This window comes from Pseudochaenichthys georgianus, chromosome 13 (assembly GCF_902827115.2).
Source record: "Pseudochaenichthys georgianus chromosome 13, fPseGeo1.2, whole genome shotgun sequence".
Taxonomy (NCBI): domain Eukaryota; kingdom Metazoa; phylum Chordata; class Actinopteri; order Perciformes; family Channichthyidae; genus Pseudochaenichthys; species Pseudochaenichthys georgianus.
In genome coordinates this window covers 30,501,983-30,522,909 of record NC_047515.1, presented here as the reverse complement: position 1 = coordinate 30,522,909, position 20,927 = coordinate 30,501,983, and the positions used below count along the sequence as shown (strand labels likewise).

The following is a 20,927-nucleotide window of genomic DNA, read 5'->3' as shown; positions in this document are numbered from 1 at the left end:
TTGATTGGTTGATTGATTTATTGATTGATTGATTGATTGATTGATTGATTGATTGATTGATTGATTGATTGATAAACGTTTGATATACAATTTGGTCAGGGATCATTATTACACTATAGAGCTATATAAAACCTACTTATCCCAGCGGAGCTAATACAGTATATTGGTGCACTTCCCTGAGGGGAGCAGAATCTGGTTAAGCCCAGGCTATGTGCATCCATCAGTTAATAGAAATCAATTTAGAAAAGGTGCCAGGCTCTAAAGGCAACCCTATCCAATGACAAACACATCTCCTTATTGTATTTTAATAACTTTCAGATTTCAAATTGAGATAACTGGGAGGAATTGACCTTTCCTTTTTTTTGCAAAGATGCTCTGTGACAGATTGATGAACAATGGCATCAGCTAGATTCAAACGCTTTGTTGTACTTGTTTCCCCATTGTGCATATGGCTCATACAGAGATACTCAGATACTGTTACAGTTTCCTTTATCCATCTGAAGTTGTGAGTATTGTATTTGCAACCACTGTAATCCACCTTTATCTGCAATAATGTTTTATAAATAGCCCTGACTCCCTCCTCTGTTGTGTGGTACACCAGTGGATGAGATTGTGAAAAAGGTGTGTGACATCAGTCTGTGTGCATGTGAAACATGGGCGGTCCGCTGAGGATGGCTACTTTAGGAGAGGCCCCTTCCACTGTCCAGAGAACGGGACAACGGCAAGAAGAACAGCTGCTGGTAGATGCTGCAGAGAAGAGGAGCCACACAAGAGAAGCTTCCAGTGAGAAGACAAGCTTTCTGAAGTCAAGTACTGCTGGAAAAGAGAAGAATATCTGATTTCTCCTCCTTCTTCTTACAGTGCCAAGCGGAAAGGTAACAGCTCACTGATTCTATTTTGTGTTGTCATTTGTTGTTGTTAGTAACAAAAAAATATGGCCAATAATTCAAAGAAAACCATTCAAAATGATGCAACTAACAATAAGAAATGAAAAAGTGTAAAAGGATTTTGGAATGGTATTTATTTGTTTATGTGATAATGATGTGTTTTTTATTTATATGCTTTGTGGAAGTATGCGTTATATCCCTTGTGTACATATAAGGGCACATTATGTCCGCCTGAGAAGTGGCTTAGACTTCGAATTTATAATAACAAAAGGGTGGCAAAACATGTACACACAAACACACACACATATATCATGTATTGTTTTCTGCTGTTTGCACCTCTCAGGTCCAGGACCAGCCAAACCTTTGTAAAAGCATCCAACACATCTGCATCCTTCCTTCTTGTCTCCTTCTTTCCTCCTATCCTCGGGTGTCATACCACCATGGATCGCTCAGTCCAGGAGCTGTTTATCAACTTCACGATCGTCTTAATCACTGTGCTGCTGATGTGGCTGCTGGTGAAAACTTACCAAGGCTAAATCATGGAACAAGAAGAGAGGAGATGACCGAGTGAGGAGTCGGAGCGATATGAGGAAAACCAGCATTGTTACTGTAGGACTTTGCTGCTAAGTGATTCATGTTCAGACAGTGTTTACATCTTATCATTCTTTTAATCTGGTCAGGTCCAGAGCTTCAGCTTTCATTAGTGTCCTATAACCATGTGCTTGTTACAGATGGGGCAGATTATTAATGAAAATGTCAAAGTCAACTGATCAGTGTATTTATTCTCAAACGTTTTTGAATGTGACTTTGAATTTCTGAACAAGGCCAGAGGAGGAGTTACAGAAAACATGTTTGTGATTACAAATAAAAGAACAGGGGCTTGCTGCTCTATTTTTAAAGAGATGTAATCCTTCTAACAGTGGTGTCAATGCATGTCACTGTGCCATTGATGTGCCCTTTGAAACATAAAACCATGCTATTGTTCTGTTTTACTCGTGATGATGAATGTATCACATGCAGACACTGTATCTACTCAAAAAAACCACATCAACTCAATTAATAAAGCATTATGTTTATATTCACTCCTTGCCAATAAAACATTATGGTATTTGTTGTATTATTTTTGTAGGTTTCTTAACACAACCGTACAACGCATTTGTGGTTTACACCATGAAGCCCATATTTTTCTCCTCCTGGTTTCTCAAACGTATTATGTTCTTCCAAGGTACAGTGTTCATCTCTATAGGTTCAGTTGTCAGGAGATCTGTGTATTGATCACATGTAGAATGTTATTTCATGAGAGGAGAAAAAGGGCACGCATGGATACATGACAGGCTAAACGGGATAAAGGCAAGTAGATTAAAGTGAAAATCCAACAAGATTATTTACACAATTTTGTCAAGAGGATTTGTGTTGAGTTTTAAATAAAGTAATATACTATGAGCAGGTTTCCATCAGCTAAATCATCAGAACAAAATATGTCAGTTATTAAAATAGGCTTTCCAATATACTGTAGTCTTTGGCTCAATAAGGTTCCTCCATGGGAGGGACCACATTTCGATTTAAATACAACGAAGATCCTATGACAGCAGACAACTCACTCGTGCAAAGTGAACATATTAAAGCAAATGTTTAAATTAAAAAGTAGTAAATAATCTGGCTCAGGTGCAGTCTTGTTATAATGATGTGAGAAAGATGTGGTGTTGGTGGAAGGTTGTCTTTCCCTCTGTCAGCTGTCCAGCATCCATCAGAGACATGTAACACACATGCAAATCAACTATTCAAGAGTGTGTATCTGCTGTGTCCCCCCATGGGTCTTTGTATCTGTTGAAGCTGATGAGCTGACAGTGGAACTCAGTGAGCGCTCTGGGCATGGGAGCCACTTCCTCCCATTGACTTCTCCCACTGTGGTACACCTGTACAGGCCACAAGGAAACACAGAAAGAGAAATATCAGCAGACGTCAGGTTATACCTTTAACTCAATTTTCCTCTTTTATTCCTATTAAAAACCTTAATTTCTCTACCATCTCCAGGTATTATCCAAACCATCTCCTCTCTTATTTCCATCCATTCTCGTTGTTGTTACTCATTTACACTTTAATCACATATTGTTGGTCTTTGGTGTGTCCTTGCTAGTAAATCAATAACTATCATTCTAATATCATAAATAAGCTTTCCTCTTGAATTATTTACTGTAATTGTGATAAATAAAATCTAAGTGAGAGTAATAATAAATAACGTACTCTTCATATGCAGTGTGAATATAGAGATATCATGGCAAAATTACTCGATACATATTGCTTGAAACTAACACTTTAAAACAATAAACTGACAAAAATAGCAAGCCTTATTTGTTCAATGTTGACTATATTTATGAATATGTCAATAGTTATCTAGTTGATCATTACTGGTCACTTCTTCCAGGCTTCCTCAAAGCAGAGACAATTTACCATTAAGATCCATGTTGACAGATTTGGTGGCCTGTGCCTTTAGTTAAGAAATATGACTTAAAACGTCTCAGTAGGTCAGCTACTATAGATAAAAGCTTCTCCTACCTGAACTTCATCAGTGATCTCATCAGGTGAATAGTCTCCACCCAGGATGTAGATTTTGTCTTTCATACCCACTGCTCCTGCGTTGAAACCAGCACACTCAAAGGACCCTTGACCCTTCCACACGCAGGTCTCTGGACAAAAACTGTAGACCTGGATGGGAAAAGTCACACTTTTGAAACTCTGTGTTTCATTATTTAAACAGTCCTAGGAAAGCTTAAACTATAAACACATTGAGATACAATAATGACAACTCATTCATTCATTCATGCCCAGCTGAGGGCTCACCTTGTAAGTGGACAGGTCACAGATGTGCAGTGTGTTATCTATTGACACTGCCTTGACCAGGGTAGCATGGAAGAATTGTCCAAACTCTGCCACCAGGCGGCTCCACTGGTCCTGCTGTGCGTCATAGCTGAAGAAGCAGTCCAGTGAAGGGTTAAAGGAATCTGTTATCTCCACTTCTGACCCCAGTGTATAGATAACACTGCCACAAGCACTGGCCTCAGGGTAGTAGATGGCGGTGGGCAGTGGGCTGACTGAGCTCCAGGTCTGGGTCAGAGGATTAAAATACTCCACCTGGAAAATATTTTAGAAAAGAACAATATTTGTACTGGCACAATACAAATGTAATAATGAAAGGACATCTTAACCAAGAATCTGGTCATAATCGTCCATAAAGGGTACACTGTTACCTCCAGCAGACTGGGAGCCCCCCCTCTGGATCCCCTTGTCCGTCCTCCAATGACGTAGATACGGTCCAGGCAGGTTACAGCTGTGTGTGTGGTTCTGGGCTTCAGCATGGCTGGAGCCGGCGTGCAGGTGAGGGTCACAGGACAGAAGCACCAAACCTCATCTGTGGCGTCATGGAACGGCTCGGCCACATGGAGACGTATTGCCCGGCAACAGTTCCCCCGGCATCCACCTGTCACAAATATCTTAGTGATACAGTGGAAAGATAAGAAAATGATGGTTTATTGTTCTGACTTTTAATAATTATTGTTTTATTACTTATAACATAGTGGATACTTTAACCTCTGGGGGTCTCTTAGAACATTTCAAAGAAAACAATCTGGAAAATAAAACGTATAACCTGGGCCAACACCAAAGCTTTTACTTGCAGTAAGGGGTGCATAAGTTGACAATTTCAAAGAGAAGAAGGTTAGGAGACTCTGCGCTTAATAGCAGCAACGTTCAATCTCAAACGTACCTTCTCAGCAAAGCTGGTAAGGTAGGAACCCGGTGGGTCTGGCATCATGGCCGTCCCCTCTCCGTGCCCTGTTCCCAGCTCTTTCCACTGGTCTGTCTCCAGATGGTAGCAGAAGCTGTGGCGGATCTCGCCATTCTCCTCTGTTTTGTGGATGAAGATGTAGCTCTGTGTGGTGGCTGGCCTGGCGTCAGAGAGCAGGCCGCTGTACTGATCCTGCCTGCTCTGAGCTTCAGAGAGCAGGGCGAGGCAGGACTCACTATTGCAGAGGAGATCATCTGCATCACGCAGAGTCTAAGAGGCATTGTAAGGTGTCACAAAGGAAGGGTGAGACTATAATACGACCACATGTAAAATACAAACATATTGTACATGCAGCATGCTCTTACCTTTAGTACAGGTGCAGGTAGGTGGTGGAATCTGGTTAGAGATAACAAACCCGGCAACAGCTTTTGTCTTTCCGAGAGATCATGGCGTATCCATCTAAGAAGAGACATCACCACAGCCTCCTCACTGGGCACATTTAGAGCATCTGACCTCAGGCATGCTTCCAACACATTCACCTATGAGAAGCAGATGAAATGATTAATACTGAGTGTCTTCATATGGCTTTATTGAATTATAATCTTCATATGCCGCTACATCAAAATCAGCTTCTAGGATATACTATCTTCATTATCTTGTCAGTTGTACCTGCATATCCAGGAAGTCATGGGTTTTGGAAAGCTCAGCGAAGTTCTGAACCACAAACTCATTGGCACTTTGGAGGAGGGATGCAGAGCCGTAGGCCTCAGCAAGGGAGAATAGGGACAGGCAGTTACTGAGATCCATGGCTCTTATCACGAAGTTGCTGCACGCTTCGGACAAGACTGAGACCTGAGGACACATACAATACATATTCAAAAACTGTCACTGAGAGATATGTATCTTACTAAGCAACTTGATGATTAATCGATGTTATTCTTCAAATTATTTAACTCTATACACCCACTCAGGTGTTTTCACATTACCACACAGCCATGAGAGGAGGTGTAATTAGTCAAGAAGGTTGAAAACATCTGTAAGGGTGTACCGTAGCTAATGAATATAGCCTTTGGTAATTTTATTTTTTAAACCTGTGACATTTCAATACAAATTCAGGTTTTTGTATACTACACTCTGAGCTACGTGGGAAGGCGCTGGTAAAAGGCACACACTTGGTTGACTTGTCCCAAGGTACTTTATGTTTATATAAATAGAAAGAAGAAATTATAATGTATTTCTACCTGCAGAAAAGAAGCAAGCTGAAACAGCATGTCTACATTGCTATCAGTGATGAGCATCTCTCCTGAATAGGCAAAGTCCAGGAATAAACGCACTGCCACTGGACACTGGTTACCCAGAGTCACTGAACCATCACCACGCTCTCGCATATCCACCTCAAACATGGCCCTAAACACAGAGAAGTTATCAACAAACTAGATAGATAGATCGATAGATAGAAAGATAGATAGATGGATAGATAGAAAGATAGATAGATGGATAGATAGAAAGATAGATAGATGGATAGATAGAAATATAGATAGATAGATAGATAGATAGATAGATAGATAGATAGATAGATAGATAGATAGATAGATAGATAGATAGATAGATAGATACCTGAAAAAATCGCTGCATGCTGCAAGGACACATCGATGGCAGGGAAAACTTTGTTCCTGGACCTTAATGGTGAAGTCAAACAGCAGGCCTTGCTCCCTGAATGATCTGAGCACACTCAGTAGCTGGAGACCGTGTGACTCAGGGAGATGGAGCAGGGTCCTGCACTCTGAAGCACCGTTGCATTGTGGAGTGTTGCCAGTTTTACTGCTGAGGGCACTGCTGCTGCTGCTGCTGCTGCAGTTTTCGGCATTGAGGATACAGGACACTTGTGATTCATCCATCTTCCCAAATTCTGACAATGTATTTATACATAAATGGGAGGGAAACAATCAAAGATCATGATGCATATTCAAAGAGTAGTGTAATAGTGTGTCTTATGATGTAATACAAGAATATGTGTCTGTGTGTGAGTGAGGTGAGTAGATATCAAACATAACATAACTGAGAACAGTTCAAGAAGAGATGTTGTGATTTGCCCATTTATTATGGTGAACACAATATTCAGTTCAAAACACAGGTATGGAAACTACAGAGTAGGTAAAGTTGATGGTAAAACATGCATAAGAAAATACAGGTATGTAGACTGAATCAGGACATGCACCAGCACTACTCACAGTGTCAGCACCTCGGACAGTTCTCTCTCTCTCTCTGTCATGCTATTTAACTTCCGGAAGCGTGAAATCACGCGATGTCTCGGAGAGTCTTTGATTTCCTTGCCGTTACAGTTGTACGTAACATCATCCTTGTTAAAAGTGCGCCGTTTTGTTAATTATATTTAGATGTTTCAATGTTTTTTCAAATCCCCGCGAGTTGTGTGTATGCGGCTCTTCTTTGTTTGTGGTGGTAGTGGTGCGCAAGGGCAGCTGGGACCTGTAGTTCTCTGGAATTGGTCGTAACAGTACGGGTTAAACCTATGGGTTAAACCCGTAGGCTAAGCCTTATAACTCCGTGGGAGTCTCCAATCATAGACTACGAAAATAGTTTGGTCCAGTGTAGACACTTCACCAGTTTTCAATTCCATATCGATATTATCGAGGGGTTCACAAATACCATCTGGAATTATGCGTTTTGCCTAAAAGCAAATCCTTTGTCGCTGGAGCTGTATGTGTCAGTAATTTCCCTGAATTCGTATTTATTCATGTAATACAGGACTTCAAAAGTATGTGAAAAACAAGTTGTACATATATTATATAAATATATATAACAATTCCAAACCCCCAATAGGCCTAAGCCAACAAGCATACAAATCAAGGGTTATTTGTGTGATTCAAATTGCAAATAAATAAATACTGAAGGAAAATACATGGACTTCTGATGAATGTATCCTACAATACGTATTGGTGTCCAAAAATAGTGTTTAGACTATGAACAGTAAGTAGGATTTATATTGAAAGTGGCAGATCATGTGTTTTAATGATAATGCAATACAACTGTAAAATTATTTTTAAAACATTTTTACATTTAAATAAAATAGATAGCATAATAAATGCACGATTTGGCATCAAGATACAATTTAATGTGGGTTTCAGGTAGTCCTATGTTCACAGACTGTGTAGATTTAGAATAACTCAGTCATTGTGATGCAAAGCAACTCATAACCACTGGGCGGCGTTGCCTTGCTGTGAAGCAACATTTGTGGTTGGGTTTATGCCAGGTTTATGCACGAAGCGAAAACCTATGAATTTGTGAACGTGCAGCCGTGCTGTAATACCGTTTCACCACCACAGTGCTGCTGACCAAATAACACTTTCCTGCCTGAAAATGTTGATCTCATAGATGCATAACGGCAGATTTTTGTAAACATACACTTATATTACCACAGTGCCATACGCATGATAATAATATTATAATGCAACGACATGCTGATATTGGTAATTTCTTATCAATGCAAAAACACGGACACAATTCAGAAAGTGAACACACACAAAAAAGAACAAAGAAGTAACAGTGTTATTATACAACAGGCTATCAATAGACCATCTTCCTTCATATTTTTCATCTAGTATGTATTATGCATGCATTAGTGGACTAGCCTTTAATATTCGCATTAACTATTAAAATCAAATGTTCTATTATTTAATAATTGAGAGTACGAACAGTATCAGTCAAACGGAACAACAGTAACTAACGGTATTGTGTCTCATCTGCTGTTTTTGCTTTTGGTTATAACAATATAGACCTTTATTCTATTACTATTTGGTTTTTATCAAAGCCTCTCTATATATGTTATCGGTGGGACCCCCCCTCCTCTCTCCTTACATCCCTGCATCCCTCCCATACTCTCTCCCTCCCTCCCGGCAGTGCATCCCCATCCCCCACACGGTGGCCGTCTCTTCGGGTGAAAGCTGTCTTCTCTGCGCCACTGGTCCGACAAAACGCTGCTGTAGCTGAGCCAGTCCGCACCGACCCAGAGCAGACACAGGAGAAAGCACGTACGCACACGGGAATCTTTTTGCTGTTCGACCGAGTGGTTTAGGTAAGTCTCGTCCGATGTTTATCATGGAGGACAGCAATGTCCATGTGTCGACTTGGTAGTGGTTCGTTTTTTCAGGGTTTTTTTCCTCCTCAGTATCCTTTCAATTGTCCTCCGTGGTGGAACTAGCGCGCTAAGCTAAAGGGGCTAGTTTAAATAACGCAAACAAACCGACATTAACTGCCGTATCGCAAGGTTTTGTATTTCCTTAGTTGTTTGCGTCCAGGCGGTAACAGTAGCTGCTGTTGTTCCGGTGCAGCCATATCTGATCCAATGTGAGTGTTTTTTTGTATTGTCGTTTGCTATTCTTTACCAAGCTAGCCCGCTAATTAGCAATTTTTTAGCAGCGTGTGCCGAGGGATGCGAGGATGCTACGGGTTAGCGATGCTTTTTTCAGGCTAGCATACAAGCTAACGTTACTATTATGTGAGCAGCACATATTCCTCCATAGGGGTGTTTCGGAATGGTTGAATAGCCATGCTAACGGTAGCTAATCTGGTGATAATTGGCAAGATGGCATCTCGGAGTTGTTATCTAGAAATCGGTGGATTTTCAAAATGGTGTCTTAAGCTTGTTTGACTGTGACCATTTTTGTCCAACCATGGCTGTTTTGGCGTTGCTTGCTATCCCAGGAATGCAGTGTAATGCCAGTACATGCAATACTCTGATGGATATATAACTACATATTAACCAGTAAGGTGGTGGTATATACAAACGCGTGCATGCTAGACTGTGTCCCCCAGGCTACAGCCTCCATTATGAACAAAACAATCGTATTTTGAAGTGGAACTAATGGGGTATTGACGGAGTTTTCTGCTGCATCTCTGGTGTGTTTGAACAATGTTTTTAAGTGTAGCGTCTTTTCTGCATATGAAAATAGTTGTGCACTAGATTTAAATGGTTCACCTTAGCAAAGTCTTTCTACACCACGTACGGTTCAACATAAACATGTGGTTCCTCTAAATGTTTAATTACATAAAGACATCAGCTGCTATTGGACAAAGTATAATACAGATTTATCTGGGTAGCAACTAACAACTATTTTCTGTGCTTTATATTTGCTGACTAGTTTTTGATTGTACAATTATTGTTCCGTCTACACAATGACAGATGACCTCAATGACATCCTTAATCCTTATCGCATGCTTTGTTTGATCAACTCTCTGAACAAATCCAAACATTTTGATTTTACTAGCACATCAGGCAGATTAAATCAGCCTTGACACAGTGTTAGGCATTTTTGCTTCACGAACAACTTAAACAATGAATTAATTATGAACCTTTCGGTTTAAATTGTTCCTAACCATTCAGCTCTAGTAGAGATACAACAGTCTAACATGGTATCACCTTACTCTGGTGGCACAGAATACAAAAACTAAGCTGAGCTTCACATAGTTCAAAAGAGACAGGATTACACAAAATGCTAAAGGCACATTTCTCATCTTCTCTCTTATGACTAGTGTTATCAGTGAAATGAATCCTCTTTGCGTTCATCTCTTCTTTTGGGGGGATTACCTGCTTTGAACATTGACTTCTAATCCCATTTAATTCAAGAAGCCTTATCGTTCTAAAGGGATTTCTTGGCCCTTGCCAGAAAAACACAGTTTAAAATGATCTGTGTACAGTTCAAATGGCATCTGCAAAACCGGAACATTCGAGTTATTTTGTTTCTGCCCAACAAAAATCATGAAGGCTTTTCACAACCTTTTTAAGACTCTAGTGTGATCAAGAAGCATGTGGCAGAGTTACATCCCCTTGATGAAGGCAGTCTAAGGTGACCCCTGTCTGCCATGCTAGAGGAAAGGAGGGGGGAATGGGTTTTGGCAAGCGTTAGGAACAGTCTTGTATGTATTAAGGGTGGGCAGTACAATGCAGCCGTAAAACTGTCAGACTATAAAGCTGGAGTCACTTAATGGTACACGAGTCAGTGTTTCTATAACAGACTGTTATCTTTCTAGCGCTTCAATCCCGTGTGGTCTGAACCACTTAATGAGCTGCTCATCAGAGACCAGGGAACAAGATGCTTACAGACGGTGGCTTTAAATTCCCCCTCCTTTGTTGTCCAGCTGACAATCCCCTTGACTTGTTGACCAGTATTTTTTTTATTAGAAAAATATCAGATACAATCATTTGCATGGTTATACTAGCTGTAAGGTCAGTGATGTTTGACAACAAGGACATTGATGAGATAATTTAATGATTGTGGTTATTTACCAAAGATAGTGTTTCATCAACTATTGTTTAGATTTGTACATAAATGTCCATAACTTCGTTTAGTCTATAAAATTGTTGATTTCACAAAGCCAGTCCAAAACCCCAAATTATTAGTTTACAAAAGCTGTTATTTAAGAAGTGTATTTGAATGTATACAGTGGCAGTTTGAGATGATCCCTGGGGGCAAAGTTGTGGTGCATTTAGCTGTCAAGTCATCTCTGGGGTTTGCAACTGTGTGAACACACACAGTACACATGCAAATAAACACATGTCTGCACTGTGGGCTGTTTATTACTGATACCTACTGTCATGTTCAACATAATGTTTTCATGCTGTAGCAGTGTTAAAGGTGAACATATATCTAATTATAAATAATTGATACTGTCTGACATGTTTGAAAGTATTCTTCAATACAAGCGGCTGGAATAAAGCTAGACCAAAACAAATGAAATGTGTAGAGTGAAGTAAGAGCCGAGAGAACAAAGAAATATACATTTAGCTGGTTTTCGCAAGTTTGCCAGTAAAACATTTAACACGAACAGAATTCCTTTATTCTGAGTTTGATTCAACATAGTGGCCTTACAGTAAACTTATTATGCTTATTGCCTGATTCATATTTGTATTCATAACACATACAACTATATTTAATTCTACCCTGAATATTAACACAATAACGTGTAACATGTACTGACCAAAAACGTATCTTGTAGTGTTTTTGAAAAGTGGGACACAGTTTGTGTTTTGACACACCCAGAAAGACTCAGCTGGATATAGTCATGTAATCAAAAGTTTGCCTACATTTGGGACACTATTTGTATGGGTGTGTTTATAGATACAAGACCTAGTTGGCCCTGTCTTTGGAAATCTCAAAATACTTTTCAATGACTGCCTGGAACTGATCAGCAAATTGTAAGCTCATCATTAATGATGATCTTGTGACAAAAGAAAAATTGAAATGTTTTTGTTAACAAAGAACCCAGTAATATTTCTATTTTATTTGAATAATGATTATTATAAAACAGGCCATGATGTTACATCATAGCCTGTTTGTCAAGTGTCACCTCAACAGCAGGCCATATTGCATTACATTTTGAATCATTAATTGTATTACACAGTTAAAAACAAACTACAAACAGTAACACACACACACACTCAGATGGCCATATTTATAATGGCTGATGTCAACTAAAAAGAATGTCTTGAAAATATTTAAATAAATAATAAGAAAGTGTTTCAATCAGGATCAATAAAAGGCAATACAGAACTGTATTACATCACCTGATGTCAAAATATAAAATAAATACAATGATGCATATAAAACAAAAACAAATCTGTACCTTTAGGAGCAATGTCTAACATGTGTAATTAACTTGTGAGTGTGTGAGGCCATTATGCCTAAATAAAGGTACTCAAGCTTTACTCTATTTTCAAGTTTTTCTTCAAAAAGATGAGTTTGTCTACATTGTCAGTAGTGAGGGCAGATCTGTTGGTGGTAACTATGTCACCTGCCGTCGAGAAAACCCTCTTGCTGGGGACTGAGACTGACTCGGATGTGATTGAGCATGTTTGACATGTTACCACTAGCATACCGCACCGCTGTCGAACAACGCCGACACACCGTCCTTGTCCGATCCACAACTCGCACCCCATCATTGTTGTAGTCCACAGGGAACCCAAAATGTTCCCACACACCTGATTTAAAAGAAGCAGGTGTGTCTTCTAGCTCCTGTGTGTTGTGTGAACTCGCCATAGCTACTAACTTTTCATCTTCATGTATTGTGTTCGTTTTGTTCTTGTTCTTCATTTGTTATTTACCAGCGGCTGGCTTTTAGGCGCAATACCGCCCCCTGGATTATATATAGTGTAATACTGCCCTGAGTGGCAGACTTTTTTCCCAGTCGTAAAAAAAGGCGTATTCGCCGTGTGACTGCATGTGCCAAACCGTGACGGTACGGGACGAATACGGATACCTTTACAGCCCTACTGTGCATGAATGTTGTTTTCGCTCTACCTAGGAACACATTCTTCAGCAGGCTCATTCGCAAATTATATATCTTTTTTGAAACCTCAAGCTTTATTTAGCGTTTACGTCCATTGTTATTTATTATATTAGTTTTCTGCAGGGTCATGATGACCACCTTCCATAGTAAAACTCAATCAACATTGTCTTTCCAAAGTAGAATGTAAGATGTTTAAACGTTTTTTTAATTAAATTGAACATCAAATTCATGGCCAAATAAGAACTTAAGTCTTGCTAGCAGCTCATTATTTGCTCCCCAATCTTAATCATGTTGTGTAAAGTCATCAATAAGGTGCGATGTACCTGGTTCATTCATCGATCTTAAATCGAAATCGCAAAGCCTTTTTTTATTTTTCTTTGTGTCAGTCATCCACACCAATCAGAAGTGCTGTGCTCCACATGTACCAGCCATTGTTAATCAATCAGAAGTTGCCCATGATAGAAGGTGATAGACAGATTGATCCAATCACCTGCCAAGTATTTTTGAAAGTGCCTGCCCTTTCCAAATGGCTTCCAATGGAGCTTTCCTAGATGGTTCGGTGAAACAAACCATCTGAGTCAGGTTAGTAATGCTCCATCACATGTTTTACATATATTACAGGGTGAATCTTAAACTGAAGCTTGACTTTAAAGCAACCCAACGGAAGTTTCATGTAAGTTTAGTTCTTTCACTCGTAGCTCGGGGTACTAGAGACGGGAGTACGTTGATACGACCTTCGAGTTATGGCCGCATTTTACAATAAACTTCCGTTGGGTCGTTTAAAAACAAATATCGCAATATTTGTCAGAAAAATCACAATTAGATTTTTTTTTTTTTTTTTATATGAATGGTGCAGCCCTACTCTTGAGTAGGGTTGGGTATCATTTGAATTTCCACGATTCTACTTTTCGATTCCGGTTCTTAACGGTTCTCAATTCCGATTCTTTGAGTGGCAGGGTAAAAAAAACTATACATGCAAAAATGTTTACAATTATTCGAGAAACTTTTACACAGGTTAGTTTACAGTAATATTCACATTAATCAGTCTGTTTATATTCACTGCTATGTAACTGTAACCTGAGAACCACTGAAGCTACAACAGTGCATAAGTCCAACTTTTAAAGGAAACCCCCCCCCCCCCCCAGTTCTTGTTGAGAAAAACAAGCATATCTGCCTTCTCGGGCATACCGGAAAGAAATGTTTGAACATTTTGAAGTAAAATGCTTCAATCTGGTGCACTTTAAGCAGAATTACTAGAGACTAGATCTAGGGGGTACAACTCTAAACACCCATATGAAAAAGGTCGGTTTACATTTGAATAATTAAACAAGTATGTGAACATAACCAATAACCTACCATAGCCAATAACAAATACATGTAACGTATTTTATTTTTGTTGTTCATTCATATCTTACTATTTTATTTATGCATATTTTTTTATCTCCAGTTTAAAACGATATGTTTGGTTTACTGTCCTATAGTATACATTGGAATGATTTCAAACCTGTTTTTATCCCAATAATTATAAAGGAGTGCCTTGGAAATATGTGTTTACATACATTGTGATCAAAACGTTTGAGACTCACTGAGATAACTTAGACCAGGGATGGGCAACTTTGATGGTGGGGCCACATCATTGATTTACTGGCCACCAGGGGGCCGCAGATTCACTTGGAACACACACACACACAAATTCCATGTGTTGTATGTAAGTATTAACAAATATACTAAGTCTGACATCTTCATTGACATTTTACAATCAAAGGGAACATCCCCAAAAAATGGGAACATCCTCTAATAAGCTCACTAAACAAATATCAGTTCACAGCCATTTTATTTCATTTTTACAAGTGGCATGTTTGTATTGAACAGGTTATTAAACAGTGGAATAAAACTATTTTAAACTATTGGAAAGCACGGAAAATGTGTGTGTATTGAGATTAACCATTAGATGACATACACATGAAGTCATGAACACTAACCCAGACATTAGTTGTCTAACTTGAACCTAAAACACTTGTAGCCTGTCTCTGCATTCCCCTTATTCCACAATAAGGGGAATGTCCGCACAGACACCTGTCAGCCCGCACTCTGCTGTTCCTCAGCACCACTCCCCCTCCCTCCCGCTGAAATTATGAATGAAAAGCGTAGTAATCATAGATAACACGGCAGGGTCCGTGACAGTTTGTTTTCATCTGATTTCAAATAAACAAAGTCTTGGTTTTAAGAATATTAAACTTGTTTCGCCAAATTCAGATGATAAAAACAACTTTTAAGCTTGTAAAGGCATAATTACAAGAGGCAACTTAACGTCACAGCAGGCATAACAACAGCCGGTGTTTCTTGTGAGGGTTTCCCCGGGAAATAAACACAATACACACAAATGCGTCACAGATTATTTTCGCGGTATTTGAAATTCTTCTACGCAGCTCGTGACGTAACTAGGAGTCTAGTGGGCGGTATCTGTAGCCTACTACAAGTTCAAAAAAAATATATATATTTTTTTTAAACATTTTTTTTTTTAATTATGTTGTTTATAAATTAATCTGAGGGCCGCAAAAAGAGGGGGTGGGGGCCGCATGCGGCCCGCGGGCCGCCATTTGCCCATCCCTGACTTAGACTAAAGTGAACAATTTAAACACTCAAGAGTCCTTTACATTACATTGCATTTAGCTGACGCTTTTATCCAAAGCGACTTACAATAAGTACATTCGACCAGGAAGACACAACCTTGAAGAAAACAGAATCATATAAGTACATCAGGTTTCATAGAGCCAAGTATTTCAAGTGCTACTCAACTGGCTATAGATAAGCCAGTCCTTTATTAGTATACAAGTGCTCTGTTAGCAGTTATTTGTTAGTAATTCTACCTCACTGAGCTGTAGTTATCAGCCTCTCAGTCTGACTGGAGAGGACTCTCCCTCCACATTATTGTAGAAACATGTTCTTCTAATATCCGTTAGAGCAGCTAGCACCAGATTTTAATAACAACAGCGCGTACCGGTGCACCCTCCCTTTCTCCCTCGCTCGTTCCCACGCTCGCTCACACTTTGGCTGTGAGCTGCGGGTGCCAGATAAGCCAACATCCCCCATTTTCATCACTTACAGCGCCCATCGTACAGGGCAAATGAAAAGTGTAACCGGGATGAAAAGGGTGTTACATTTACTTAATTATGAATGGTGTTACATCAAGGCCGAAAATTAGGATGAGCACCAATGGTCAAAACTTTTTTTTCTTCTCCCAGAGCCGTCAGCGCAGCGCCTCCACAGATCTGTCGCCCTAGGCGAACATCTATAACGCCAGTGCGACGGGCCGGCCCTGGTCCCAGGTTACGCTGTAGGAAGTGTAGGTACAACACTACATTTCCCGCCCCGCCGCAGTCATACAGTAGGCTACGGAGAGCGGCGAGAAACATTTCCTCAGGCATCGAAAAGCGGAACCGAAATTCACATTTCTAAATGATGCTGTTGGAATCGAAATGTTGGAACCGGTTCCGTTTCGGAACCGGTTCCGTTTCGGAACCGGTTCTCGGTACCCAACCCTACTCTTGAGTGTAATGCATTCTGTAAGTGTGGCTTGTCGTCAAGATAAAGAAAGACACTACTCCAGGCCAAGGATGCACCAGAGACTTTATATTGTTATGACATAATTGATTACACAAGGATCGACTAAGCTATACCGTGTACAGGCATGCCACGGTCAGCTTTTTCTGTAGCTTTTTTTTGCCTGCAGCGCTTTTCTGCCTGCCTATCATGAAGGCATGGGTACATTCACTAACTGCTAAATACTGGAAATGTGTGTTCTGTTGCGTTTCTATATGCAACTAAACATTAGTCGGTAAAATCCCATTAATAATCATGTGTTATTGAACTTGTTTAATACAAAGGTACAATTGCAAGGGGCAAAAAGTAAGCGTTATAACAGCAACACATACTGCTTTACACTGTCCCTTTGAGGGCCTTTCAAAGTCTACATGTTTGGCAATGACATTAACTAATGATCCATCAGAGGTAATTACAATTTTCTGGCTGTGTCCTTTGATTATTTACACATCTCTCATTAAATATTCCTCTCAATCCCTCATCTGGTTATCTGGTCTGGCCATAGATTTCCTGGCTTGTAGTATCTTTCATGCCTACTATCGATGTTCTAATTCCCTAGCTGCTATGGAAGTCATTGGAAATCAACTAACTTAATGTGCCCTAATCAATAACATTGGACAGAAGCCCCTTACAATTTTTTTTAATTATTATTTATACACTTGTTGTTGACAACTTTGTCACCACCCTTTTTGTTAATTTTTCTCACTGAAGGTGACGCTATTAACTTTGTAGAGCATAAACTGTACATTTTATATTTCATTCTTCATCATGAATTCATGCACATTTTTACTGTCTGTATCAGAGACAAAATATTGACCTCTGTGTCAAAACCTTTCACCTTTTCTGTAGTCCTTATACATCAAATGTTTGTTAGAAACCAAGCACCACAGAGTAGAAATCTCAATAAATGGATAATGTTGAATGGTATGTATTTCATGGTAACATTTCCATTTAAAGTGGGCTGTGACAATATTTGCAAATAATCCAGAGATGCAGGCCCATGAGGTGTGTGACTGATGAGATGACTTTGAAAAGAAGAATAGAGGAGGAGGAAGCCAGCACAGAGAAAAGGGGAGATGCTGTCCCAAAATGTATAGAGCTGTCCTAGATCTAAAATAGCCCAGGGCTGTGTGGAGAGGGTTGCTGCAGGGCCGGACGGACAGGGGCTGATTCCATCGCACTGTCTTCGAGCACTGTAGTAGGATGGATTTGGTCACACACTTGGCCCTTTAGTTGGTCTGTCCTCTGGGCCTGTGTTTTGATAGATATCATATGCTGTTGTTGGAAAGGCTGCTGGCCTTGAACATAAGAACAATCTATCAATGTGAACTGCTTCAAGTTTGCAACACGGTTTTAAGGGGCTATAATGCTGCTTAATCGTTGCATATCGATAGAGGAATCATTTCGTCAATAAATATGACGAAAATAATTAAATGTGGCCATAACGTTTCCCCAGAACCCAAAAATAAAAATGTTTGTGGTTTGTTTCGTCTTAATATATTGGAAGCCAAAACATTGAACTATAAAACAATATGCCGTTATAAAATCCACATCTTGGCAGATGTAGCATACTGAAAGTATCCTACATCTGTCTCATGATCTCCGAATGCATTTCTGGATGTTTGTCAAAAAGGAAACAAATAGATTTTTGAGCCATCACAGTACCGTCAGCAATGTATCTTCTAATATCCAACGTTTTTTGTTTCTCTGCTTCCTTTTTCATATAACCAAAGTGAAATGCTTCTTTCTTCTGTATATATATATATATATATATATATATATATATATATATAAAAAAAAAAGGCTTTTCAGCTATTCTGTCCTGCGCTGAAGTGTGATGACGCCCACCAGTTTTGATTTGTTGCTTTAAAGAGTAGATGCCTGGTGAGGTATTATGTGGGAGGATAGTCAGTGTGGGGGTTGTGTTGCATTGTACATGTTCTCTAGGAATGGTAGCTCTTTGTGTGTGCGTTTGAGTGAGAGAGTGAGTGAGAGCTTTATTCTTTCACAATCATCCTCCCTCATTATTACCTCTACTGCTCCCCTAGGCTGCAGGAATCCCCCTTTATGGAGTGGAACCGGCATTATTGTTTTGCAACATGCACGTTTTTATAATTACATGCACCTCACTAATTTGATGTCGGCATAATCTTTGAAGATCTGAAACGAGGAAAAAGCTGACTGCCACATTACTGAGCTCACACAAAGCATTTAAATATAGACACAAACACACCCAGCTCTGTCCGTGAGGCTGCTGGGATTTTGTACCTAGGCCTTGAGGCTGTACCTTTTGAGTTCAGCCCAAATGAAGTCCCGCTAATAGAGTTTAAGCTTAACAAAGTCCTGTAAAATAACTCTGGAGGAGACATGGAGCTGTAAGGTCTCCTTTGTAATGTCAGCGTGTGTGTGCTAGACGGATCGCAAGCTCCCAATACACTTTAATGTCAGCATGAAGGTAGCGATTATTAGCTGAAAGGATTAGACTGTGGACAGGAGAATACGGTCTATACTGTTAATCATTTAATTACTTCAATTAGTCTTTGGTGGGATAAAACAAGGAATTTGAAAAAAGTGTGACATAATATCATCAAAATATCATTTTTTACTTCCATGTGATGTATTGAGACATCTCGTAAAAAACTGGATGATTCCCGTTCTTTGTGAGGAGAACCTTGAATGGAATGTGTCATTTAGTATTTGCAAAGTGTTCAAATAAGATTTGAAAACAACATCCACTTCACAGCAAAAAAGCATATTTTGCTAGTGTCAGTTCTCAGTGCAAACCAAACCAAAAATCCAATTTCATGTTGATAATCATTGGCTGTTAGAGGTCACATGGTTAACATGGTCACTGTTTGATAGTCCTAAGGCCAAAAGCTGTCGGCAGATGAGTGAAAACACTTAATGTCAGATCATCAGTGCCCGAGTCCGCTGGAAGCCTTTACACCGACAGAGCGTCTGCAGCTAGCTCGGCTTGCTCTGAAGTCTGGTGCGTTTGGAAGAAGAAAGAGGAGTGAAAAGATAAGACTTTACAGAAAGCAGCCTTCAACTTTTTGAAAATGCGGTGCATGGTTTCCAAAAGAGTAATTTATTCAGTTAAAATCTGGATTCTGATGTGTGTTTGGTTTGTTTCCCCTCACTGGCATGGCAGCATTTGTACCTGCAGCTCCTTCACAGTAAATGCTTTCTGCTTCTTAAATGACCTGGCTTCAGTTTGGCAAATAGGTCTAGCTTCTCTATCGCTTGGAGTTGCTGCTTTTTTCTTTGTCTTAAAAGTAAATTGATAATGTTTTAGGTTTTGGAATGTTGTTTGGACAAAACATTGAACTGGTTCTGGGAAATTGGTATTGTGAAACATTTGGAGTATCTGCTTTTCTCTCAAATCTTTATAGACTAATGGATAAATGATTCAGCAGATGACTCAATGTTTTTTTGTTATTGTCTTTATGACGTCTCTGCCCCTTTGCACTACTACACATAAATGTATTTAATCTTTTGATGGTCTATCCTCACGAGGATAGACTTTACAATCTGTCAAACAGAAGGTCTTCTGGATAGAAAGAGGCTTTTTGTTTAGAATGAAGAGCATGAAGCTCCTCATCATCCCCTCCCCCTGAAAACAAAAGGGAGTTGTCAGACACTCCCACTCATCACATGGGTTTCTGCCATTCTCTGGTCCTCACACACCTTCATTAGACGCATTGTGGTGCCCTCTATTGTTCACGCCATTCACTTTCATCACTTTTGCACACACACACACACACACACACACACACACACACACACACACACACACACACACACACACACACACACACACACACACACACACACACACACACACACACACACACACACACACACACAGTAGACCCTCTGTTTCTCAGGCTGAAACAGATTAACACACCCTACTCTATTCAGGCACACTGATAGTTGGTAATGTTGTGATTACGACACTAGACCACATAGTTAGCTTAGTAGACCCTCCAGAAAAACGCGGGCAAAAATCCTTGATTATGCGGGCTAAAATCCTTGATTATGCGATCAAACATGCAGGGTTTTATGCGGTGAAATTGCGGGAAGTTGCGAAATATGCGAAAAAAATAAATATTGGGCTGTCTTATTTATTTATTCTCTCTCACACACAACCTGCCACTAACGTTAAACCCCTTTACTATTCAATTAAACACATTCAATGTTTATTTATTGTAAAAGAAATTGGGCTATTTTAATCTCACTCTCACACACACACACACACACACATCTCCGCCTCATTCTGTTTTCATTTACTTGTTCGTTATCTGACCAGCTTCAATCTTGTAGGCTTCTCACCTCGTTTCTTGTAGCCC

At 39.7% G+C, this 20,927-nt stretch overlaps 3 protein-coding genes across 8 annotated transcripts in view; 2 read left to right on the top strand and 1 right to left on the bottom strand.

Moving 5' to 3' along the window:
- The first annotated feature begins 629 nt into the window (after positions 1 to 629).
- Positions 630 to 2,002, top strand: LOC117456962 (sarcolipin). The gene is made up of 2 exons (XM_034096837.2): positions 630 to 875; positions 1,231 to 2,002. Exon 2 carries the CDS (start codon positions 1,328 to 1,330, stop codon positions 1,421 to 1,423), a length of 96 nt encoding a protein of 31 aa, XP_033952728.1. The 5' UTR covers positions 630 to 875; positions 1,231 to 1,327; the 3' UTR covers positions 1,424 to 2,002.
- An 86-nt stretch (positions 2,003 to 2,088) lies between these two features.
- kbtbd3 (kelch repeat and BTB (POZ) domain containing 3) lies at positions 2,089 to 7,111 on the bottom strand. 2 transcript variants are annotated; one of them, XM_034096834.2, is made up of 10 exons: positions 6,903 to 7,111; positions 6,289 to 6,580; positions 5,913 to 6,078; positions 5,341 to 5,523; positions 5,037 to 5,210; positions 4,651 to 4,941; positions 4,136 to 4,378; positions 3,729 to 4,019; positions 3,444 to 3,593; positions 2,089 to 2,803 (listed from the first exon to the last, which is right to left on the bottom strand). In XM_034096834.2, the coding sequence occupies exons 2-10, from the start codon at positions 6,567 to 6,569 to the stop codon at positions 2,669 to 2,671; spliced, it is 1,914 nt and encodes a 637-aa protein (XP_033952725.1). In that variant the 5' UTR covers positions 6,570 to 6,580; positions 6,903 to 7,111; the 3' UTR covers positions 2,089 to 2,668. The 2 variants fall into 2 exon arrangements, with proteins under 2 accessions (XP_033952725.1, XP_033952726.1); XM_034096835.2 differs by having other exon boundaries at positions 6,289 to 6,522.
- A 1,466-nt stretch (positions 7,112 to 8,577) lies between these two features.
- The window catches only part of fam168a (family with sequence similarity 168 member A), a 28,852-nt gene continuing 16,502 nt past the window's right edge, over positions 8,578 to 20,927 (top strand). For 3 of the 5 annotated variants that reach the window (XM_034097640.2, XM_034097638.2, XM_034097637.2), the window contains exon 1: positions 8,579 to 8,764. The gene's annotated coding sequence lies outside the window, so the exon portion shown is untranslated. Of the gene's footprint in view, positions 8,765 to 20,927 lie in introns of all 5 variants that reach the window. The other 2 variants (XM_034097636.2, XM_034097639.2) reach the window with 2 other exon arrangements.